Genomic DNA, 19,513 nt, shown 5'->3' on the forward strand with positions numbered 1-19,513 from the left:
GATTGTCATCCACATTTGCATTCGTGCTGCTGAAAAAAAATCTGAAAATAATAATGATACAAAAGATGAGTAATAAAACAATGAATGGCTGAGATGTGGCCTTCACACTCGGATTTGAGACTTGTATTAAACAATTGTGGAAATGAAATAAGCTTTGATGGTTATGGAGAAGTCCCTAGACTTTAACATAGTCCCTTTCGATGCATACTAAAGTTATATTTGCTTTAGTTATTGCTTTCTACCTGACACAACACTGCCTACTTCAACATTTGCTTGTTTTTCACGACACTGATGGAAACTAGACCATCACTGCCAAATATAGCATTAGTGTAAAATGTGGGAGTCCATCTCCGCTCTGCAGTATTAAGATTGTCAATGTATCTGGCCTGTCAACTGCTGGTTCCTATTCACAATTCATGTTGTAGAAAATAAGGATTTGCTTTGTTGTTGTTATGATTGATGCTACCTGAAAAAAATATTTGTGACAATGGAATCTTGGAAATGACAATTAACTTTGTGCAGAATTTTATTCTTCGATCCATAATAGCAATAATTCGGTTTAATTGATATGAACAGATACCATTCAGCTTCTGGAAAGCATCTGACAGTCGCTCAAGACCAAGTATCGATTACATGGAGCCTGTGTTGTTGGCTGCCATATGTTCCATAGTTATGGAGTAGTGCTCAAAATGAATTGAAAAGGTTTTGATAAAGAAGTGTAAGTTCCACTTGACAACAAAAGTCTTACCTGAAAGGATTTTCCAACTCTTCTGTGACATAGTTCAGTTGATTCCTGAAAATGGTAGGCAAAGAAGATGTGAATTTTTGAAGTTGATCCATTGTATGTAAATAATATATTGGGTTTTACATGGCTTTTCGCTGGTATATAATAGTGCTGTGACGTAATTTTTAATCTCTCAAATGCCACAAAACAAATGCTTAAACTAGGTCTGGGATGTTCAAACATTTAAATACCGTTAAGGTCATTAAACATTTCATAATTTGGTGTGTGTGTGTTGTGTTTTTTTTTTCTAACCACTGATTAACACAAACACAAATGTTTAGTACTTTCTATGTAGACTGGAGAGCTGAAATTTTGCATACTGATGTAAATCGAAGCCGAGATTCCCAGAAACATCACAAAAGTCAGCCCATGTAGCCTCACTCACTGAAGTCAGGTCAAGTGACCGTAGACAATGACACGTCATGTGATCTTGTACAGGCACGATCACTCCTCAAAGGAGCCGGTGTTTCTTGGTTTTATTGTGGTATGATTGGAGAAATGTCTGGGTTCTTGTTTTCACATTATACAGTGTTAGGAAGTTGTAAACATTATTCTTTATTGATTTTGAACGGTGTTGGCAAGCCATAAATAATCGTAAACTAGCATGACTTCTTCATTGCATCATCTGCTGAAAGTATGCCAAATGACTTATACTGTACTGTCTAGTGTTTATTGTTGGGTCACAAATTGAACGCAGACCAGATATAGAATGGCCGTCTCTCGAGGAGCAGCCTATTACACAATCATTGATAATCAAAATTAAATCAATGTAACAAGAAGGAAAAGTGCCAACTTGACATGATAACTTACATTGGTTGTTAGTCTTGTATGTGCTCTCACACTTCACATCATTATCACAATCACTGTTTGTTTTCACCTTCGGAAAGTTTTTTTTTTTTTTAAAGCCAGAATGAAGACCTCAGTATCAAAATTCCACTCATTAACGTTTGTCTTCAAATAATGCAATAATCTTAATCTCTTACTAACGTCTCACAACTCATTAGAGTGTAAACAATAGTTGTATATTATAACTTGACATTTCTAACATTAAAAATTGTTATTCTTGTACCGATTGTGTGCAGCCTTTTGGCTGCTGGTTGAATCATTGGTTAGGGGCAGAGCTATGCCGCTGATGCAGTGCCCCTATGAGTACACTGGTGCTCATTTCGCCGACCTTGGAAGGACGACAGGCTGAATCAATCCTCTGGTGTTGATTCAGCGGGAAACGGGGCTCAAACTCAGGACCCGAGGATCCCAAGCCACCACCCGAACCACTAAGCCAACGCCAGGCTTGTTATTCCTGTAAATGGTTAAATAAGGAGCTCATTCCAATCACCCATTCTTGATTTGCTTGATTTATTTAGCAGCTTGTCGAATGAAAGCACAATCCACTGAATCCACCTCTGAAAGCACAATCCACCATACTCTGTGCAGTCAAAAGGGATGGCGGTTTTAGAAAGAAACATTAGGATGTGTTGGATGTCTCTATCTATACAGAAGATCGGCGAATATCCAAAAATCACATTTAATAATTTGGAAAAATCATTCAATTACTTCAAAACACTCATTAAGGAAATATCTGTATGAAACTCTCCCAACTGAAAACTCCTGGTGGTGTTCAATCAAATCTGTTTCTAGTGTATGTTCCCCCTCCATCCCCTCCCTTACCTCAAATGGCTGCACTGCTGATACCGCACATAAAAAAGCTGAATGCTGAAACTCGGTGTTTGCAGATAAATCTTGTGTCCTCAACCCATCACTTTCTCCACCCACATTACCCAGTCGCACCCAACTGTCCCTGGACTCTGTGTCCTTTTCTCCTGACAAGGTGGAGAGTTTGCTGAAAACCTCGACTCAGATTCTGCAACCGGTCCAGAGGGCATCAGCCCACGTGTCCTCAAAGCCTGCTCTTCTGCTCTTGCTCACCCTCTCTCTGTTCTATTCACCCTCTCATTTGCTCAAGGCCATCTGCCATCTGCTTGGAAATCTGCAAACATCACTGCCCTGCACAAAAAGGTGCAAAAACAGATCCCTGCAACTCCAGACCAATCAGCCTTCTTCCAATCATCAGCAACGTTATGGAATCCATCATCGCTTCAGATATGAAATCCTTCCTCTTCTCCAATGGCTTGATTTCCGATCATCAATTTGGTTTCAGACCAGGTCACTCTACCCTGGATATGCTGCTTCCGCTCTCCCAACAATGGATGGAGGTCCTCAATGCCAGACAGGAAATCCAAGCCGTATCCCTGGACATATCACGTGCTTTTGACACAGTCTGGCACCCTGCCCGACTCACCAAACTCTCCTCCCATGGTATCCAAGGCCATCTCCACTCATGGCTCACAGACTTCCTCTCCTGTCGCAGTCAACGTGTGGCCCTAAATGGAGTGCTTTCATCCCCTCTTCCTGTCCAGGCTGGAGTTCCTCAAGGTCGCGCTCTGGGCCCGGTTCTTTTTCTGGTTTTCATCAATGATCTCTCCAACTCTCTGGAAAATCCTCTATATCTCTTTGATGATGACTCCACCCTCTGCTGTACCATCTGTCATCCCTCAGACCGGAAAGCAGCAGCTTCTTCGCTCACTGCAGATCTGGATAAAATCACAAACTGGTCCAACACGTGGAACATGTCTTTCAATCCAGACAAATCTCACACTCTCACTATGTCTCTTCGAAAGGACCGTTTAGAACCCCCCCCCCCCCCCATTCACTTTCTCAACAATCCTCTGGAAGAAGTCTTTTCTTTCAAGCTTCTGGGTCTCACTATCTGCCATGACCTTTCCAGGGAAAGTCACATTTCCAACCTCGCCTCCAAAGCCAGTCGCCGACTGGGAATCCTCCATCGTGCAAAGTCCTTCCTCGGCCCTCTTGAGCTCTTGAGCACTTACAAAGCTTTTGGCCGTAGCCTGATGGAGTACTGCTCTCCCTTCTGGGCTGGTGCTCCTGCCTCCCACCTTTCTCGGCTTCACGCTGTCGAAACCAGGGCATTTAGGATCATCGGAATCTCCCGCAATGAAGCTGAGTCTTTGGGCCTCTCACTCAATCACCGCAGGTTGGTCGGTGGTCTTTCTGTCTTCTACAGTCTCCTCTCCAGCCTTGCCCCCCTGCTCTCTCTGCGATTTGTCCCCACCACATTTCCACAGGGCACTCAAGGTCTGCCAACAACCCCCCTTCTGGTAAAACTACCGAAATCATGAATCACTGCTCACCTTCACTCTTTCATTCCTCTTTTTTCCCGCCTTTGGAATAAACTCCCTCACTCTATTCTTTCCCATTCTTCCCTCCAGGCTTTCAAAACAGCTGTTCACCACCACCTCTTATCTTCCCCCATCCAAATCCTCGATCTTTTCTACCCCCGATAATCCACCCAAGCCCACTTCCTTCAATTCCCCTGCTTTCCTTCTTGAAAGTCCCTGTAATGTCCATCTTCTCTTCCCCATGTTCCCTGTCCCATCTCTATCCCTTCCACAGATCTCCTTATGTGTCTGTTCCCCACTGTTTTGTCTCTCCCACTCCCACCCCTCTTGTCTCATGCCCCCTTGCTGTGCATTGTGTGTCAGCTATCATACGAGCTTCGACAAGGTGTACAAAAAAAAATGACTTGGCATTTATCAACTCTTTGGAGTCATTCCCACAATATGCAGGACAAAGAATGAGGAGATATTTAATACAGTACCTGTATGTGTCGATGGAGCCACACTTTGATTTCATGATGCTAACACTGACCCCCCCCCCCTCTCTCCCAAACTCCTGACAACCTTTCATTTATAAATACTTGGCCAAAAAGGGTGTGAGCAGGACATTGACAGCTGTGTCTTAACCACAAGGTGGCAGCTGCAACCGTTTCTCTGTTTCAGAACGAGATCATAGTTATTATGCTAAAACTACAACAGCAACGATCATACATATTACCGAAGCAATTTAAACATTTAAAATGAGGAGCATTGCAAAAAAATGAAAGGTCTAAAAAAACTCTAAATGGTTTAGTTGTAAATTTGTAAAGGACAAAGGTCTGAGGAGTTGTAAAAGTCGAAAGGTCTAAACTAAAGCATCGAAAGGGTCTTAAAAGGTCGAAGGAGCTTCAAGAGTGTAATTTATGTTCTCAAGGGTTGGAATTGTCTGAAGGGGTTCAAAGTGTTGTAAAATGTCTAAAAAGGTCAAAAACATAGAACATAAAGGTCAAAGGGGTATAGAAAGGTGTGAAGGTCTAAATGGTAGAAAGGACTCTCAGAGTCTTTGGGGTTCTAAAGGGTCTAAGAGGATCTGAAGGATCTTATATGTCTAAGAGTTCTACAATGTGTAACAGGGTCTTAGGGGTCTAAATGGTCGGAGGTGTCTTAAAGGGTCTGAAGGGTCTTTGGGGTCTCAAAGGGTCTTTTGGGTCCTTGGAGTCTTTTAGGGACTTCGGGGTCTTTAATGGTCTTTTGGTTCTAGATTCTTTTGGGTCTTAAAGGGTTTTAGGGTTCCAAAGGGTCCTAAAGTTCGAAAGGGTCTTCAAGGTCTGAAATGGTCTTTGGGTTGTAAAGGGTCTGAGGGTCTTATGGGTCCTAAGAATTTTTAGGGGTCTTTGTGGGTCTTCATGGTCATAATGGGTCTCAGGGTTGTAAAGGTTCGACGTGGTCTTTGCGATCATAAACGGTCTTGGGGTTCTCAAGGGTCTAATGTAATTAATACACATACTCACGTTTTGTGCGGACAAACAAACAAGAAGAAGACGTCATGCAGAGCACGATACTTGCAAAATCAATAAAACAAATTTGACCTCAAAAACAATTGGTGGTTTGAATTCAATGACCAAATATTGTTGCGAATCTGGAAGCTTACTGCACTCAACATCCAGAGTCCCAATGGATCAGTGATATCGGTAAGTATGTGTTTCTAGTTAGAATCCATCCCCTGTGTCTAATGGGAATTAGATGTATGTGCGCAACGAAGTTATTTTATAGATAGGATTTTTTGACGACGACGACGACGACGACGACGACGACGACGACGACGACGACGACGACGACGACGACGACGACGACGACGACGACGACGACGACGACGACGACGACGACGACGACGACGACGACGACGACGACGACGCTTCACCTTCGCTCCATGCTGACACTGCTTGCAGCATTGTCCGCGCTCACGAAGCGTTTCGTTCTGGCCTGGCGCCAAATAAGGGTATGCGTCATTTTGCGGCCAATGGGCGACGAGCAGATCAGAGCCGGGGCGGTCCTTTGTAAGAAGGCGGAGCCACGACACGCGGTCCGCCCAATGAGAGCAGGCCACGCATGAGCGGACCACGCCCGAGAAGGGGATGAAAGAAAGAAGAACAAATGATTGCGCCCCGTCTGCTCTCATCTCGCTGGCGCTGGTCTCGTCGCGTGCAGGAGGAGCGCGCTGGAGCCCGACGCTGCCCTCCGTACCCGGTGTTTGCAGCGGCATCGAGCTGCGGGTTCAAGTCCCGCCGAGCCGGATCGACAAGGGCCGTACGAGGTGGGAAGGTCCATTTTGTTTTGGGTTATTTGTGTGCGCGCGTGTGTGTCTGGGGCCCTGTCTATAAGTAGAAACTGTTAAGTGCTTTGCTGTACATTATTCGCATTCTTTATAGTCGGTTTAACTCTGCCCTTTATCTGTTCCTTCCCCACCTATTATAATAAATATCCATTTGTTGAATGTTTCAGCTCGGTTCTGTCCTTTCCTCCATTGGTTTAGCACGGTGCGTGTTGGGAGGATTAAAAAGGCCGTTGCTGCTGTAGTTGTGCATTTGGACCGACGGGACCTCGGTCACCATCCGCTCGGGCTACGCACGGGTCGAGCACGGTTACGGCTCGTCCCGTTCGAGCTCCGTCGAGGGTGTGGATTCCTCGGTAGCTCGCCACGTGGGTCTCTGGGTATTTTAAAGATTGGCAAATAACCCTGTCCCACGTGGCTGAATTGTTGAGGATTCACGGTCCTGTAAGGGACCGTACCTTCGGAGTTATCCGAGGGTAACGATCTGAATTCCGGGTGTTCGGTGGAGTCGACTCTGTTGCTCCAACTAGCGGTCGTGCTCTCAGCCGATACCCGGCCCACAACAAATTGGTGTCAGTCATGGAGATACGAACCCCTCCGCCTCCATTAACAAAATTTACAGGTTCAAATCCACAACAAGTTGGTAGTCCGGAGTGCGATTCGGCCCTCTGCCTACGTCGAGAAATTCATGGGATTCGGATCAGGGGTAAGGAGCAAACACCCCCATTCCCCCAAATTGCGAGCGTCAAATTTTATTCTCAACACTCTATGTCAAGCCAAGATGAGCTGAGGCAGGTGGATATAAGTGTAGTGTTGGAGGAACCAGAGGCCCAGGACACCACCATGCAGGTCGACCATCCCCCACAACCGAACCCAGAGGTTGCAATGGGCGCGGTGGGGGCGGCGGCGAACGAGCCCCCCTCACGTGCAATTTCGCCCACGGATCGGATGATGGAAATGATGGGACGGTTGATGCAGGATATAAACGAATGCGCAAAGCATGGAAAACCGACTGAGGGGCGATTATGCAAACCCAGAGAGGGGAAATGCAGGTTGAGTCTCCAGACGGGAAAAAGGCAATAAGGGCAATCGCACGTGGCGAAATGCGGACAATGGATTGCAAAATGGCAGTACCACGTGGCGGAGCGACCCAACCAACCAGAGGGAGTGCAAATTGTGTCGGGCCCGCGATGGAGATGGGTAATGGCGGGACGACGAGCGACGCCATAATTGCTGGGGAGACGTGTCGGACGAGACACGAGGGGGTGACGGACAAATTAAACGAGGAAACAAACACATGGATTAAAAGAAATAAAAGAGACAAAGGAGGAACAGCAGAGACGAAAATCCTGGAGTCAGAAATAATAGAAGAGATACGGGAGATAGATCAGGTGACGGAGACGCAGACATCAAAAGAGGGGGAACGAATTAAATGAAGTAAAAGACGAGCACACACACATAGAGTTAGGAGGGGACAATGGGGTCGAGCTGGTGGAATGTTTTGTGACCTGGTGCGAGCAGCAGGATAGCCTCCTTAAGGAACAGAGGGAGAAAATACGCTCTCTCGAAGCAGATCGTGACGAGGTCAGTCCGGTCGGGCCGAGCGAGGTTGAGGGGGATGTCTGATGTGAACTGGTACACTCGGAGCTTGGGGGGTATGGAAACCCTGGGATTGCTTGTGGTAGCACGAATCCCCGAAGTGATTGTCCCGGAGTGTGTGGTGGAGTGTATGAGTGGAACGAGTGTGCAGAATGTGAGTCGTGGCATGTGTGAGTGCATGCATGGAAATGGACGGACCGATGTAGACGGGAGATGGGCGTGGCGAGCCTTCTGCGCGTGTAAAGTTATTCTGGTAACTGCGCCGGTCCCGCGAGACGCCGCGTAAGGGGCCCGTTCGGCATTTCATGAACAGCCCTCGCGCGCGCGACTACGTGGAGGGATTCCGGTGCGGGAACGTCCCGCGTTTCGAAAGAGACCGTCGCGCAGACGGTTAAAATGTAGGCGAGAGTTGTTTGAATTCAGCAAACAGGGGTCCACATGCAAGTGCGTGTGCGAAGCTCCACGTGTTGCATGCCGCGTGTTCTGTTGGCGGAGCGGGTTCCCGGGACGATGCGCTCGTGCTGGCCTTCGCGGGAAACCACGCAGGTTCGGTGTGCGAGTGACGTCATCAGTGGGGACCTCGCGGCGCGAGTTGCGGATGAGCTGCACATGTTGGCTCACGTGGGGAATCCCTCGGAAGCGAGCGCTCGGTGCGATTAGCAGGGTGACGTCATGGCTGCACGTATCGCCCGACGGAAGGGACGAATGGGCAAGCTGTAGACGGCCACCTTGGCGGTGCAAAAAATAAAAAAATCCTTGCTCCAAGTACACGGCCCGGCAGAGATATGGCAAGCATCCTGTTTGGGAAAAGGAAGCACTAGTCAGCGGGATGGGTTTAACTTTGTTAGACCGGCCTCATGGGGGCATGAGCTGTCCTCCATGGGGCCTGTGGACTAGTTAGTGGGAATTTCGTTTAAATTTAGAATGGGAAATGGATTTGGGGAGACATGGACAGACATGGAATGTGTAGTGGGGACGTAGATTAGTTACGTGGAGTTAAAAGGAACGTGCATTAAAATAAGGGACGATGAGGGAGCACGAGTTAGTTAAGGGAATTTAATTAGCAGAATGGCAGTGGTAGAGTGTGGAGTGAATGAAAAATGAAAAGTGTGTAATGAGTGAATGTGGGACAGTGGGCCCAAGAGTGTGAATGGAGCGAATGTGGAATGAATGATTGGGGAGGAGGAGTGATTCCCACCCAATTGCCCCCTGGGTCAGTGTAATGTTAGTTAAAGTTACCAAAAGGAGGTCGTTCTGTTGTTGATGGTGTATGAAGGCACAAAACCCATTTGGAGGGGTGCAGGAGTCCATGGACCGGCTGGAAGCATGGCTGTTGAAAGGTGAGCATCGAGTAGAGGGCACCCCGGGCACCAGACTAGTCGGCCAGAGTAGGCCAAGGGTCCAAGGGACCGAGATAGTGTAGTGGCCATGGGCGACCCTCGGAAAGGGACCCGGAGCACCAAAATGCCACGTGGGCATCTGAGGGGGGTCATGCCAGGAAGGGCAACCCCCTGCCTTCATCGGGAGCAGGTAGGCTCGGAGACAGCCTCAGGGCCCGGGGGTGCCGTAGTTTGAGATTCGGCAGAGGGGGAATCCCTGCCATGTGAGCCACGCTACCCAGCCATGAAATTGTGCAAGGGCACGAGTGAAAATTTGAGGGCTCGGCCCAAAATTTATAACAGGACACCAACACGAGCGACGGGAATCGTGGTTTCTAGAACCAATAGCTTAACGTGATAGGCGTTTTGGAAAAGCCCCAGGGTAGTTTAAAGTTAATAAATGCTGGGATAGCTCGGAAATGTACCCCTTCGCACCATCCATCCCTTCGCTCTCTGTAGGCTGCTGGACCCACCTTGGGAAAGATTGCTGAATTATGTGGGAGGCTATTCTGAGGCTTTGTTGAGTCTCGAGACAGGACACTTGCCTCTTCCTTATTCCCCTCCAAAAAGGATTTTAGGGGTTGGGAGTAGGTTGGGTTGACAGGATAGGTTAGCCAGACAAAGACAGAAGGGGTGTTAGGGAGACAAAATTATAAGGAATAAATAAAAAGGGGTCTAAATTTGTTTTGTTGTTGCAAATTAAGGAGTCACTATGGACAGAGACAGGCAAAGGCGATAGGTTGGGGGGAGACCGTAGGTTAGGTCCGAGCCCGTTTTCAGAGCTGCCGGCACCACCGCACTCCTTCCAGAACCTCACTGATCGAGACCAGAGGCTGGCCAGCTTCACATGCCGGCCTGTTTTCGTGCTGCATCTGCCTGGTCCGCATTGCCTTGCCTTGCCATGCCTTATTTGCCTGCCTCTGCCATGATCCCATGCCTGCCTGCCCTTATTTGCATTCGCCCCTGTGCCACCATCACCATCTGCGCCAGGACCATCTCCTTCAGTGTGTGTTGCAAGGACTGCCCTGCAGGCAGCTACACCATCCATCATTTTGTGTTCTTGCATCCATTTCCATTTCCATGGGCCAGAGACTGCATTGAGCAGCCTGGCCACCTCTTCTTGCATAAAGGCCACTTCAAATGGCCTGTGGAACAGTGCATGGCCTGCCCTGTTAGGATGAGTTGCCTCAAGCAGCTGGGGGTATGAAAGAAATGAAAAGAAGGTTCACTGAGACAACCAAGGGGGACCTTTTGAGCAGGCCCTGAGGACGACTGACCTTCAGCTGCTGTGCACTCACCCACATAAAATAACTGTTGATTTGTTGTGCCTTTTTCCCCACAGATAATCGATTTACACTAACCATGGCCCAGGGCCCACAGGTCCTGGGCCATAGTTAGTGTAAATAGGTAAGGTAAAATTGTAAATATTTTGCAACCCATCTGTTGTTTGTGTTATCACCGGCAATTTATTTAAGTTGTCCAAGTGAGTCTGATAGTTAGTTACGCAGCGCACGAGGTTATTTATTTTTTGGGACATGTATGAAAAAAATGTCGCACTCAGGGATCCGTAGGTAAATCGTACTTGGGGAGAACTTGCACATGCTGTTCACACGAAAATTTGACGACTCGGGACGAGTCTGTGAAAAGGGGAGGGGGTAGTGTTGCGAATCTGGAAGCTTACTGCACTCAACATCCAGAGTCCCTATCGATCAGTGATATCGGTAAGTATGTGTTTCTAGTTAGAATCCATCCCCTGTTTCTAATGGGAATTAAATGTATGTGCGCCACAAAGTTATTTTATAGATAGGATTTTTTTCATCCCTTTATAACAACAACAACACACCTTCACCTTCGCTCCATCCTGACACTCTGCTTGCAGCATTGTGCGCGCACTCACGAAGTGTTTCGTTCTGGCCTGGTGCCAAATAAGGGTATGCGTCATTTTGCGGCCAATGGGTGACGAGCAGATCAGAGCCGGGGCGGTCCTTTGCAAGAAGGCAAAGCCGCGACACGCGGTCCGCCCAATGAGAGCAGGCCACGCATGAGCGGACCGCACATGAGAAGGGGACGGAAGTAGAAAGAACAAATAATTGCGCCCCGTTTGCTCTCATCTCGCTGGCGCTGGCCCCGTCTGCTCGAGCGCCCCGTCTGATCTCATCTCGCTGGCTCTGGTCTCGTCGCGTGCAGGAGGAGTGCGCTGGTGCCCGACGCTGCCCTCCGTACCCGGTGTTTGCAGCGGCATCGAGCTGCGGGTTCAAGTCCTGCCGAGCCGGATCGACAAGGGCCACACGAGGTGGGAAGGTCCATTTTCTTTTGTGTTATATGTGTGTGCACGTGTGTGTCTGGGGCCCTGTCTATAAGTACAAACTGTCAAGTGCTTTGCTGTACATTATTCGCATTCCTTGTCGTCGGTTTAACTCTGCCCTTTATCTGTTCCTTCCCCACCTATTGTAATAAATATCCATTTGTTGAATGTTTCAGCTCGTTTCTGTCCTTTCCTCCATTGGTTTAGCACGGTGCGTGTTAGGAGAATTAAAAAGGCCGTTGCTGCAGTTGGTGTGCATTTCGACTGATGGACCTCGGTCACCATCCGCTCGGGTTACGAACGGATCGAGCACTGTTATGGCTCGTCCCGTTCGAGCTCCGTCGAGGGTGTGGATTCCTCGGTAGCTTGCCACGTGGGTCTCTGGGTATTTTGAAGATTAACAAATAACCCTGTCCCACGTGGCTGAATTATTGACGATTCACTGTCCTGTAAGAGACCCGTACCTTCGGACTTATCCGAGGGTAACGATCTGAATTCCGGGTGGAGTTGACTCTGCTGCTCCAACTAGCGGTCGTGCTCGCAGCCGCTACCCGGCCCACAACAATATGCAACTCCTCTTCAAATTTCAAGTTAATGGGATGAAAATTAAGGATTTTAGAAATACCTCCTGAGTTGTTAACCTTGAGCCTATTCCCTCCTAGCTGATATGTTTCATAAAGTCCTTCCATAGACCCCCTTCAGACCCTGATTTTTTTTTTTTTTTTTTTTTTTTTTTTATCCCATGAACAAAATTTGTCATCACAGGTAATGAAGGTTGTGGTCAAGTTTCATCAGAATTGCATGTGTAGTTTCTGAGAAGAAAGCAAATACCTATTTTGGGGGGCAACCCCAATAGACCCTGGCCCAGGTAGCAAGTTACCCCAGTGTCCACTACTTTTGTATGGCACAGACTGGCAGAAGGTTATCGTTAGCAAATAGTCACATCAACATGGTATAATATATTGGATTTAAACCTGCAATTCCAGCATCATGAGCAATGTGCTGATATTGGAATGCCAAACAGAAAGCCAAGTGCTGTAAACTGATTTCAATTTGAACTTTGGATCAATCCGTTCATACTTCTGTGAAATGTCGAAAGTAAACGATCGCAAAGAATTTTTATGACGCCTCAAAAGAGAACTTTCATTCTCATTTCATTGAATGCCTTGTTAGAGAGTTCCTTAGCAAGAGTTATACGAGGTGGTTTGCCATTTCCTTCCCAGCAGGAATTTGGAATTTGTTCAGGGTGCCAGCGATAGCTCGCATACTCTTCGCGAAGGACACCATGGGATCTTTAACATCGCCAACTCATGGTGGCAGACGAGACACCCAGCTTAACATCCATCTGAGGGACGGCACACATTGATTAATCACCCTGCCTGTGAAACACCGGGATGACAGTTTATAGCTGCATCGGGATTCCATTCATACCTCCAGGTCATCCTGCCAAGCCCCAAACTACACTTGGACACTAATACCCCTCCCTGTCTTGCATGTGAAAGATATTTACAAGCTGTTTTTTTTTTTTTACATTTGACACTTGCGGTTGTTTTTTTTGTAAATGTTTAACAAGTTGTTCTACTGCACCAGGAAAAGTAGATGCAGGAAAAAGCATCTCTGCTCATCTCGCCTGAATTTGATCGGTGCTCGAGCATTACCCAATACCCACACCGCATGACAAGGTGAAATAAATGATCACATACTGGCGAGAGGAAAAAACATCTCGCTGTGTGGTTTTACTTTTAAATTAATGGGTTGGGGGGGTGGGTTGAGGAAGAAGTAGTGGGGTTTCAGAATCAAACCTGGTATTCACAGAGAGCTAGGATTTGGAAATTTTGGTATGCATGTGTCTATATATTTGTATGTATTTTGTGGACTTGGGCATGACGCTGGACTTGAATTGGAATTTTTTTTTCGGATTGAGGCTGGTTATTGTCCTGCGGTCCTGGTGTTCCTTCGATTCCACCTCCTTTATAAGAATAAACCCTACCAACTCCACCCGCATACTCGCACCATCTATGCATTGTCTCAATCATGTCGGGATTGTATGAGGATTAACTACTTGTGGGTCTATCAGCAACAATGGGCATGGAAGGTATAAAAGGCATGCGGAGAGTGTGATGGTCAGTTCAGTTGGTGCCAGTGAAGCCTGTGTGTTAAGCCAGAACAGCACTGGGAAAAGCCGGTGTGTTAAGCCAGAACAGCGACTCATTAGGACTGACTCAATCGGTCAACTTCCCGACCCGGATCTCAACCAATGGTACTCCATCTCTTCTGGATCTGATTTTGACAAATTTCCCTGACAATATCTGCTGCTCTTCCTTCGCTCCAATTGGTTCTTCTGACCACGTCCTTGTTAAAGTGGACATCTCTCTGGCTGTTATCAGAGAACCACCTCACCGCCGTCGAGTCTGGCATTTCACTCAAGCCGACTGGCAGGGTCTCCGAGCAGCCATCAAACTTACAGACTGGTCTCCTATCACTACTTTCTCAAACATCAACTCATCCTGGGAATTCTTTCAAAGAAACTTGCTCTCCCTCATGCACAGATTTATCCCCTCTCGTGTTCAGTTGTCTTACCCTTCCTCCCGCCCTTGGTTTACTGAAGCTTGTGGCATGGCAGTTGTCCTGAAACAACTTGCCTTTGCTTCATGGAAAGCAAACCCAACTGAGGGCAATCTCAGTTCCTTCCACAAAGCTCGGAACAAGTGTGTATCTACCCTCAGGAGAGCCAGAAAACATCTTTCTCATCTCAAGTCTGAACTCTCAAACCTCTCTCCCTCCTCAAAATCCTGGTGGCGTTTAATCAAATCTGTTTCTGGTGTATGTTCCCCCTCCATCCCCTCCCTTACCTCAAATGGCCGCACTGCTGATGCCACACGTGATAAAGCTGAATGTCTAAACTCGGTGTTTGCAGATAAATCTTGTGTCCTAAACCCATCACTATCTCTACCCACTTTACCCAGTCGCACCCAACTGTCCCTGGACTCTGTATCCTTTTCTCCTGACAAGGTGGAGAGCTTGCTGTCAAACCTCGAGTCAGATTCTGCAACCGGTCCAGACGGTATCAGCCCACGTGTCCTCAAAGCCTGCTCCTCTGCTCTTGCTCACCCTCTCTCTGTTCTATTCACCCTCTCATTTTCCCAAGGTCATCTGCCATCTGCTTGGAAATCTGCTAACATCACTGCCCTGCATAAAAAAGGTGCAAAAACAGATCCCTGTAACTACAGACCAATCAGCCTTCTCCCAATCATCAGCAAGGTTATGGAATCCATCATCGCTTCAGACATGAAATCCTTCCTCTTCTCCAATGGCTTGATTTCCAATCATCAATTTGGTTTCAGACCAGGTCACTCTACCCTGGATATGCTGCTTCTGCTCTCGCATCAATGGATGGAGGTCCTCAATGCCAGACAGGAAATCCGAGCCGTATCCCTGGACATATCACGTGCTTTTGACACAGTCTGGCACCCTGCACTACTCACCAAACTCTCTTCCCATGGTATTCAAGGCCATCTCCACTCATGGCTCGCAGACTTCCTCTCCTGTCGCAGTCAACGTGTGGCCCTAAATGGAGTTCTTTCATGGGCATGGAAAACAGCCCATCATATCTCATCGCTCTAGGCTCAGAGGAGAGCAGCGAGCATGACTCTGGTATGGGTGTGGGCATGCCCTTGGTGGTGCGGCACTAACAATGAAGTTCATCTTTTCCCATGCTGATCCCAGAGCTTCTCCTGGTTTATGCTTGCCTGTGCTTTCAAAGCCTTTGGCCCGTGTGTCACTCATGATGTACCACACCCCTCCCCTCTCATTCACCATTGGTCGAGGGTCCGTTTGATGGGGGGAGAGGATCGTCAACCTCATGGCTTGTCACTCAGGAAAAATCCTCCCCCTTCCCTCTTAAGCAAGAACGAAGCTGTTTCTGTACCTAACCTGGTGCCGCCGGCTGAGTATAACACTAAAAAGAGCATAAAGACTAACTTACAAAGGGAAGAACATAAAACGAAGGCTCGCAGGGATGATTCTTTTTTTAGACACAGATATTATTCAGAGGGGTGGACGATGTTTATTACATCTCATGATGCATATCAAATATCACAATTAATTACATCATGCTTACTCCAAGACATTCATGAAGAAGATAATCAAATGGAAGACCAGATATGCATTGGAGTCAACTATACCAAGCAATATGAACCCTGAGGAGTCATTTGCTACAACACTATCATTCCTGCCATTGGCAAGAATAGAGAGCATAGGTCGTTGGCATGGATGACGTGAACATAGCTGCCTTGCTGTCCCATTGACCACTCACCATTCTGAGCTCCCCCCTTCCCCCATGGGTGGGGGTTGGGGGGTTGTGTGAGCACACACCTTGCATGACCTCTCACATGCTTTTAATATCCTTTTGCAGTTTCTGAGGCTCATGGAGGAGATATCACACACTCACATGCAGACAACATAGGATTTTACATCAGACAAACATGGCTGTTGACCTTGGGGTAAAATAACTTCCTGGAGCACTACCATAAACTCCACCAGGTTGAAATTCCCAACCATCCATCCATCCATCCATCCATTGGAACCATACTCTGTGCGGAGCGTTGATGCTGCCGAAGCAGTCTGCTTTGCTATTGGGAAGAATCCTGGACAAGTCACCACTCTGACACAGGATAACAGCAAGCTGGCACTCATTTTGCCGACTTCAGAAGGATGACAGGTAAAGTCAACCCACCTGGTATTAATTCAACAGTCGAGTGGGATTTGAACTCAGGATCCTTGGATCCGAAGCCCACCACCTTAACCATTAAGCCAACACCAGGCATAAAATCCTCAACTCTAATCACAAAGCATCTCCTAAGGAGGTTTTTATGATACTTTCTCATCGCGTTGTGCATGTTTTCAATCAATACACCCATAGTCAAAATGTTTTTTTTTTCCTTGTGAAGTATGATAAATGCCATTTATTATTATCATATGCCGAACTGTTCAGAATGTGTAGGATATGCATACAAAGTAAAACAAACACCTTCCAAGCCAATGTCATTATAACTGGAACATTTGTACATAGAAGGAAGCCTGGTGTTGGCGCAGTGGTTAGGGCAGTGGCTTGGGACCCAAAAGGTCCTGAGTTCAAGCCCCGTTGGGACACTGAATTAATATATGTATGTATATTTTTTATATATATATATATATATATATATATATATATATATATATATATATATATATATATATATATATATATATATATATATATGTATCCCTGTGTCGTAAGAGGCGACCAGGGTTGCGTCAGGAAGGGCATCCGGCGTAAAACGTGCCAAATCACGATGCGGATCATACGGATGATCCGCTGTGGCGACCCCGAATGGGAGCAGCCGAAAGAAGAAGAAGATATATATATATATATATATATATATATATATATATATATATATATATATATATATATATATATATATATATATATATATATATATATATGTATATATATATATGTATATGTCAAAAACACCAGGGGGTTGACTCGGCTTGCCATCCTTCCGAGGTTGGCGAAATGAGTACCAGTGTATGCCCCGGTTAGAATAGGTGTACCATATCCCTGTGTGTCGTAAGAGGCGACCAGGGTTGCGTCAGGAAGGGCATCCGGCGTAAAAACCTATGCCAAATCATTATGCGGACAACAAAACGAATTTCCATACCGGATCGGTCGAGGCCCGGGTTACCAACGGCCGCCACCGGTACCGGTGGTCAGCAGGGTACCAGTGGAAATTGTGCTACTGCTGGGCGAAGGAGGAGAAGGAGATGGGGAAGGCGAGTCTGGAGGCAGTGGGAGAGGAGGAAGGGTAGAAGTGTGGAGGTGAGAGTTGGAACTCTGAATGTTGGGACGATGGCTGGCAAAGGGCGAGAGTTGGCTGATATGATTGAGAGAAGAAAGCTGGACATACTGTGTGTACAAGAGACCAAGTGGATGGGGAGTAAGGCGAGGAGCATTGGAGGTGGTTTCAAACTGTTCTACCATGGTGTGGATGGGAGGAGAAATGGTGTCGGGGTAATCCTGAACGAAGATTATGTCAAGAGGGTATTGGAGGTGAGGAGAGTGTCTGGGCGAGTGATGAGTGTGAAGTTGGAAATTGAAGGGGTGATGATGAATGTCATCAGTGCATATGCCCCACATTTGGGGTGTGAGATGGAATATAAAGAAGATTTCTGGAGTGAGTTAGATGAAGTGGTGGAGAGTGTATCCAAGGATGAAAGAGTGGTGATTGGAGCAGATTTCAATGGACATGTTGGGGAAGGGAATAAAGAGGATGAGGAGGTGATGGGTAGGTACGGTCTCAACAAGAGAAATGTGGAAGGGCAAATGGTGGTAGAGTTTGCAAAAAGAATGGAGATGGCAGTGGTAAATATGTATTTCAAGAAGAAGGAGGAACACAGGGTGACATACAAGAGTGGAGGAAAGTGCACACAGGTGGATTACATCTTAAGCAGGAGATGCAACCTGAAAGAGATTAGTGACTGTAAGGTGGTGGCAGTGGAGAATGTAGCTCGACAGCATCGATTGGTGGTCTGTAGAATGACTTTAGAGGTGAGGTTGAGGAAGAGGGTGAGGGCTGAACCAAGGACCAGATGGTGGAAGCTAAAGGAGGAAGACTGTTGCGTGAAATTTAGGGAGGAGGTGAGACAGGCGTTGGATGGTGGTAAAGATGGGTGGGATGATTGGGCAACTACAGCAGAAGTGGTGAGGGAGATAGCGAGGAAGGTACTTGGTGTGACATCTGGACAGAGGAAGGAAGAAAAGGAGACTTGGTGGTGGAACGAGGAAGTACAGGAAAGTATAAGGAAGAAGGGGTTGGCGAAAAGGAAGTGGGATTGTCAGAGAGATGAAGAAAATAGGCAGGAGTACAAGGAGTGGCGGCGAAAGGCAAAAAGAGAGGGCAAAGGCCAAGGAAAAGGCATATGACTAGCTGTATGAGAAGTTGGATACAAAAGAAGGGGAAAAGGATTTATACCGATTGGCAAGACAGAGGGACCGAGCTGGGAAGGATGTGCTGCAGGTTAGGGTGATAAAGGACGGAAATGGAAATGTGCTGACGAGCGAGGAGAGTGTGTTGAGAAGGTGGATGGAGTACTTTGAGGAGCTGATGAATGAAGAAAATGAGAAAGAGAGAAGGTTGGAAGAGGTGGAGATAGTGAATCAGGAAGTGGGGTGGATCAGTAAGGATGAAGTGAGGACTGCTCTGAAGAGGATGAAAAGTGGAAAGGCGGTTGGCCCAGATGGTATACCAGTGGAGGCATGGAAGTGTTTAGGAGAGATGGCAGTGGGGCTGTTAACCAGATTGTTTAATAAAGTCTTGGAAAGTGAGAGGATGCCGGAGGAGTGGAGATTAAGTGTACTGGTTCCGATTTTCAAGAATAAGGGTGATGTGCAGAGCTGTGGAAATTACAGAGGGATAAAGTTGTTAAGCCACACCATGAAGTTGTGGGAAAGAGTAGTGGAAGCTCGGTTGAGAGGAGAGGTGACTATCTGTGAGCAGCAATATGGGTTTATGCCAGGAAAGAGCACCACTGATGCAATGTTTGCTTTGAGAATGTTGATGGAGAAGTATAGGGAAGGCCAGAAGGAGTTACATTGTGTGTTTGTGGATTTAGAGAAAGCTTATGATAGGGTGCCAAGAGAGGAGTTGTGGCATTGTATGAGGAAGTCGGGAGTGGTGGAGAAGTATGTGAGGATCGTGCAGGATATGTATGAGGACAGTGTGACAGCGGTGAGGTGTGCGGTAGGAATGACGGACCGGTTTAAGGTAAAAGTGGGATTGCACCAAGGATCGACTCTGAGCCCTTTCCTGTTTGCAATGGTGATGGACAGGTCGACGGACGAGATAAGACTGGAGTCTCCATGGACTATGATGTTCGTGGATGACATCATGATCTGTT

At 47.0% G+C, this 19,513-nt stretch overlaps 1 protein-coding gene across 7 annotated transcripts in view; it reads right to left on the reverse strand.

Annotated features, from left to right (window-relative positions):
* Positions 1-19,513, reverse strand: part of SLC7A9 (solute carrier family 7 member 9) — a 105,210-nt gene that overhangs the window by 32,217 nt on the left and 53,480 nt on the right. For all 7 annotated transcript variants that reach the window (XR_015060250.1, XM_085889026.1, XM_085889027.1 and 4 more), the window contains one exon: positions 749-793. Coding sequence is in view for 6 of the 7 variants with exons in the window: in XM_085889026.1 (XP_085745152.1) it covers positions 749-793 (45 nt within the window). In the remaining variant the exon portion in view is untranslated. The remainder of the gene's footprint in view (positions 1-748; positions 794-19,513) is intronic.

The sequence above is a fragment of the Eptatretus burgeri genome, chromosome 7 (assembly GCF_056783735.1).
Source record: "Eptatretus burgeri isolate ZD-2024b chromosome 7, Ebu_testis_v1, whole genome shotgun sequence".
Taxonomy (NCBI): Eukaryota; Metazoa; Chordata; class Myxini; order Myxiniformes; family Myxinidae; genus Eptatretus; species Eptatretus burgeri.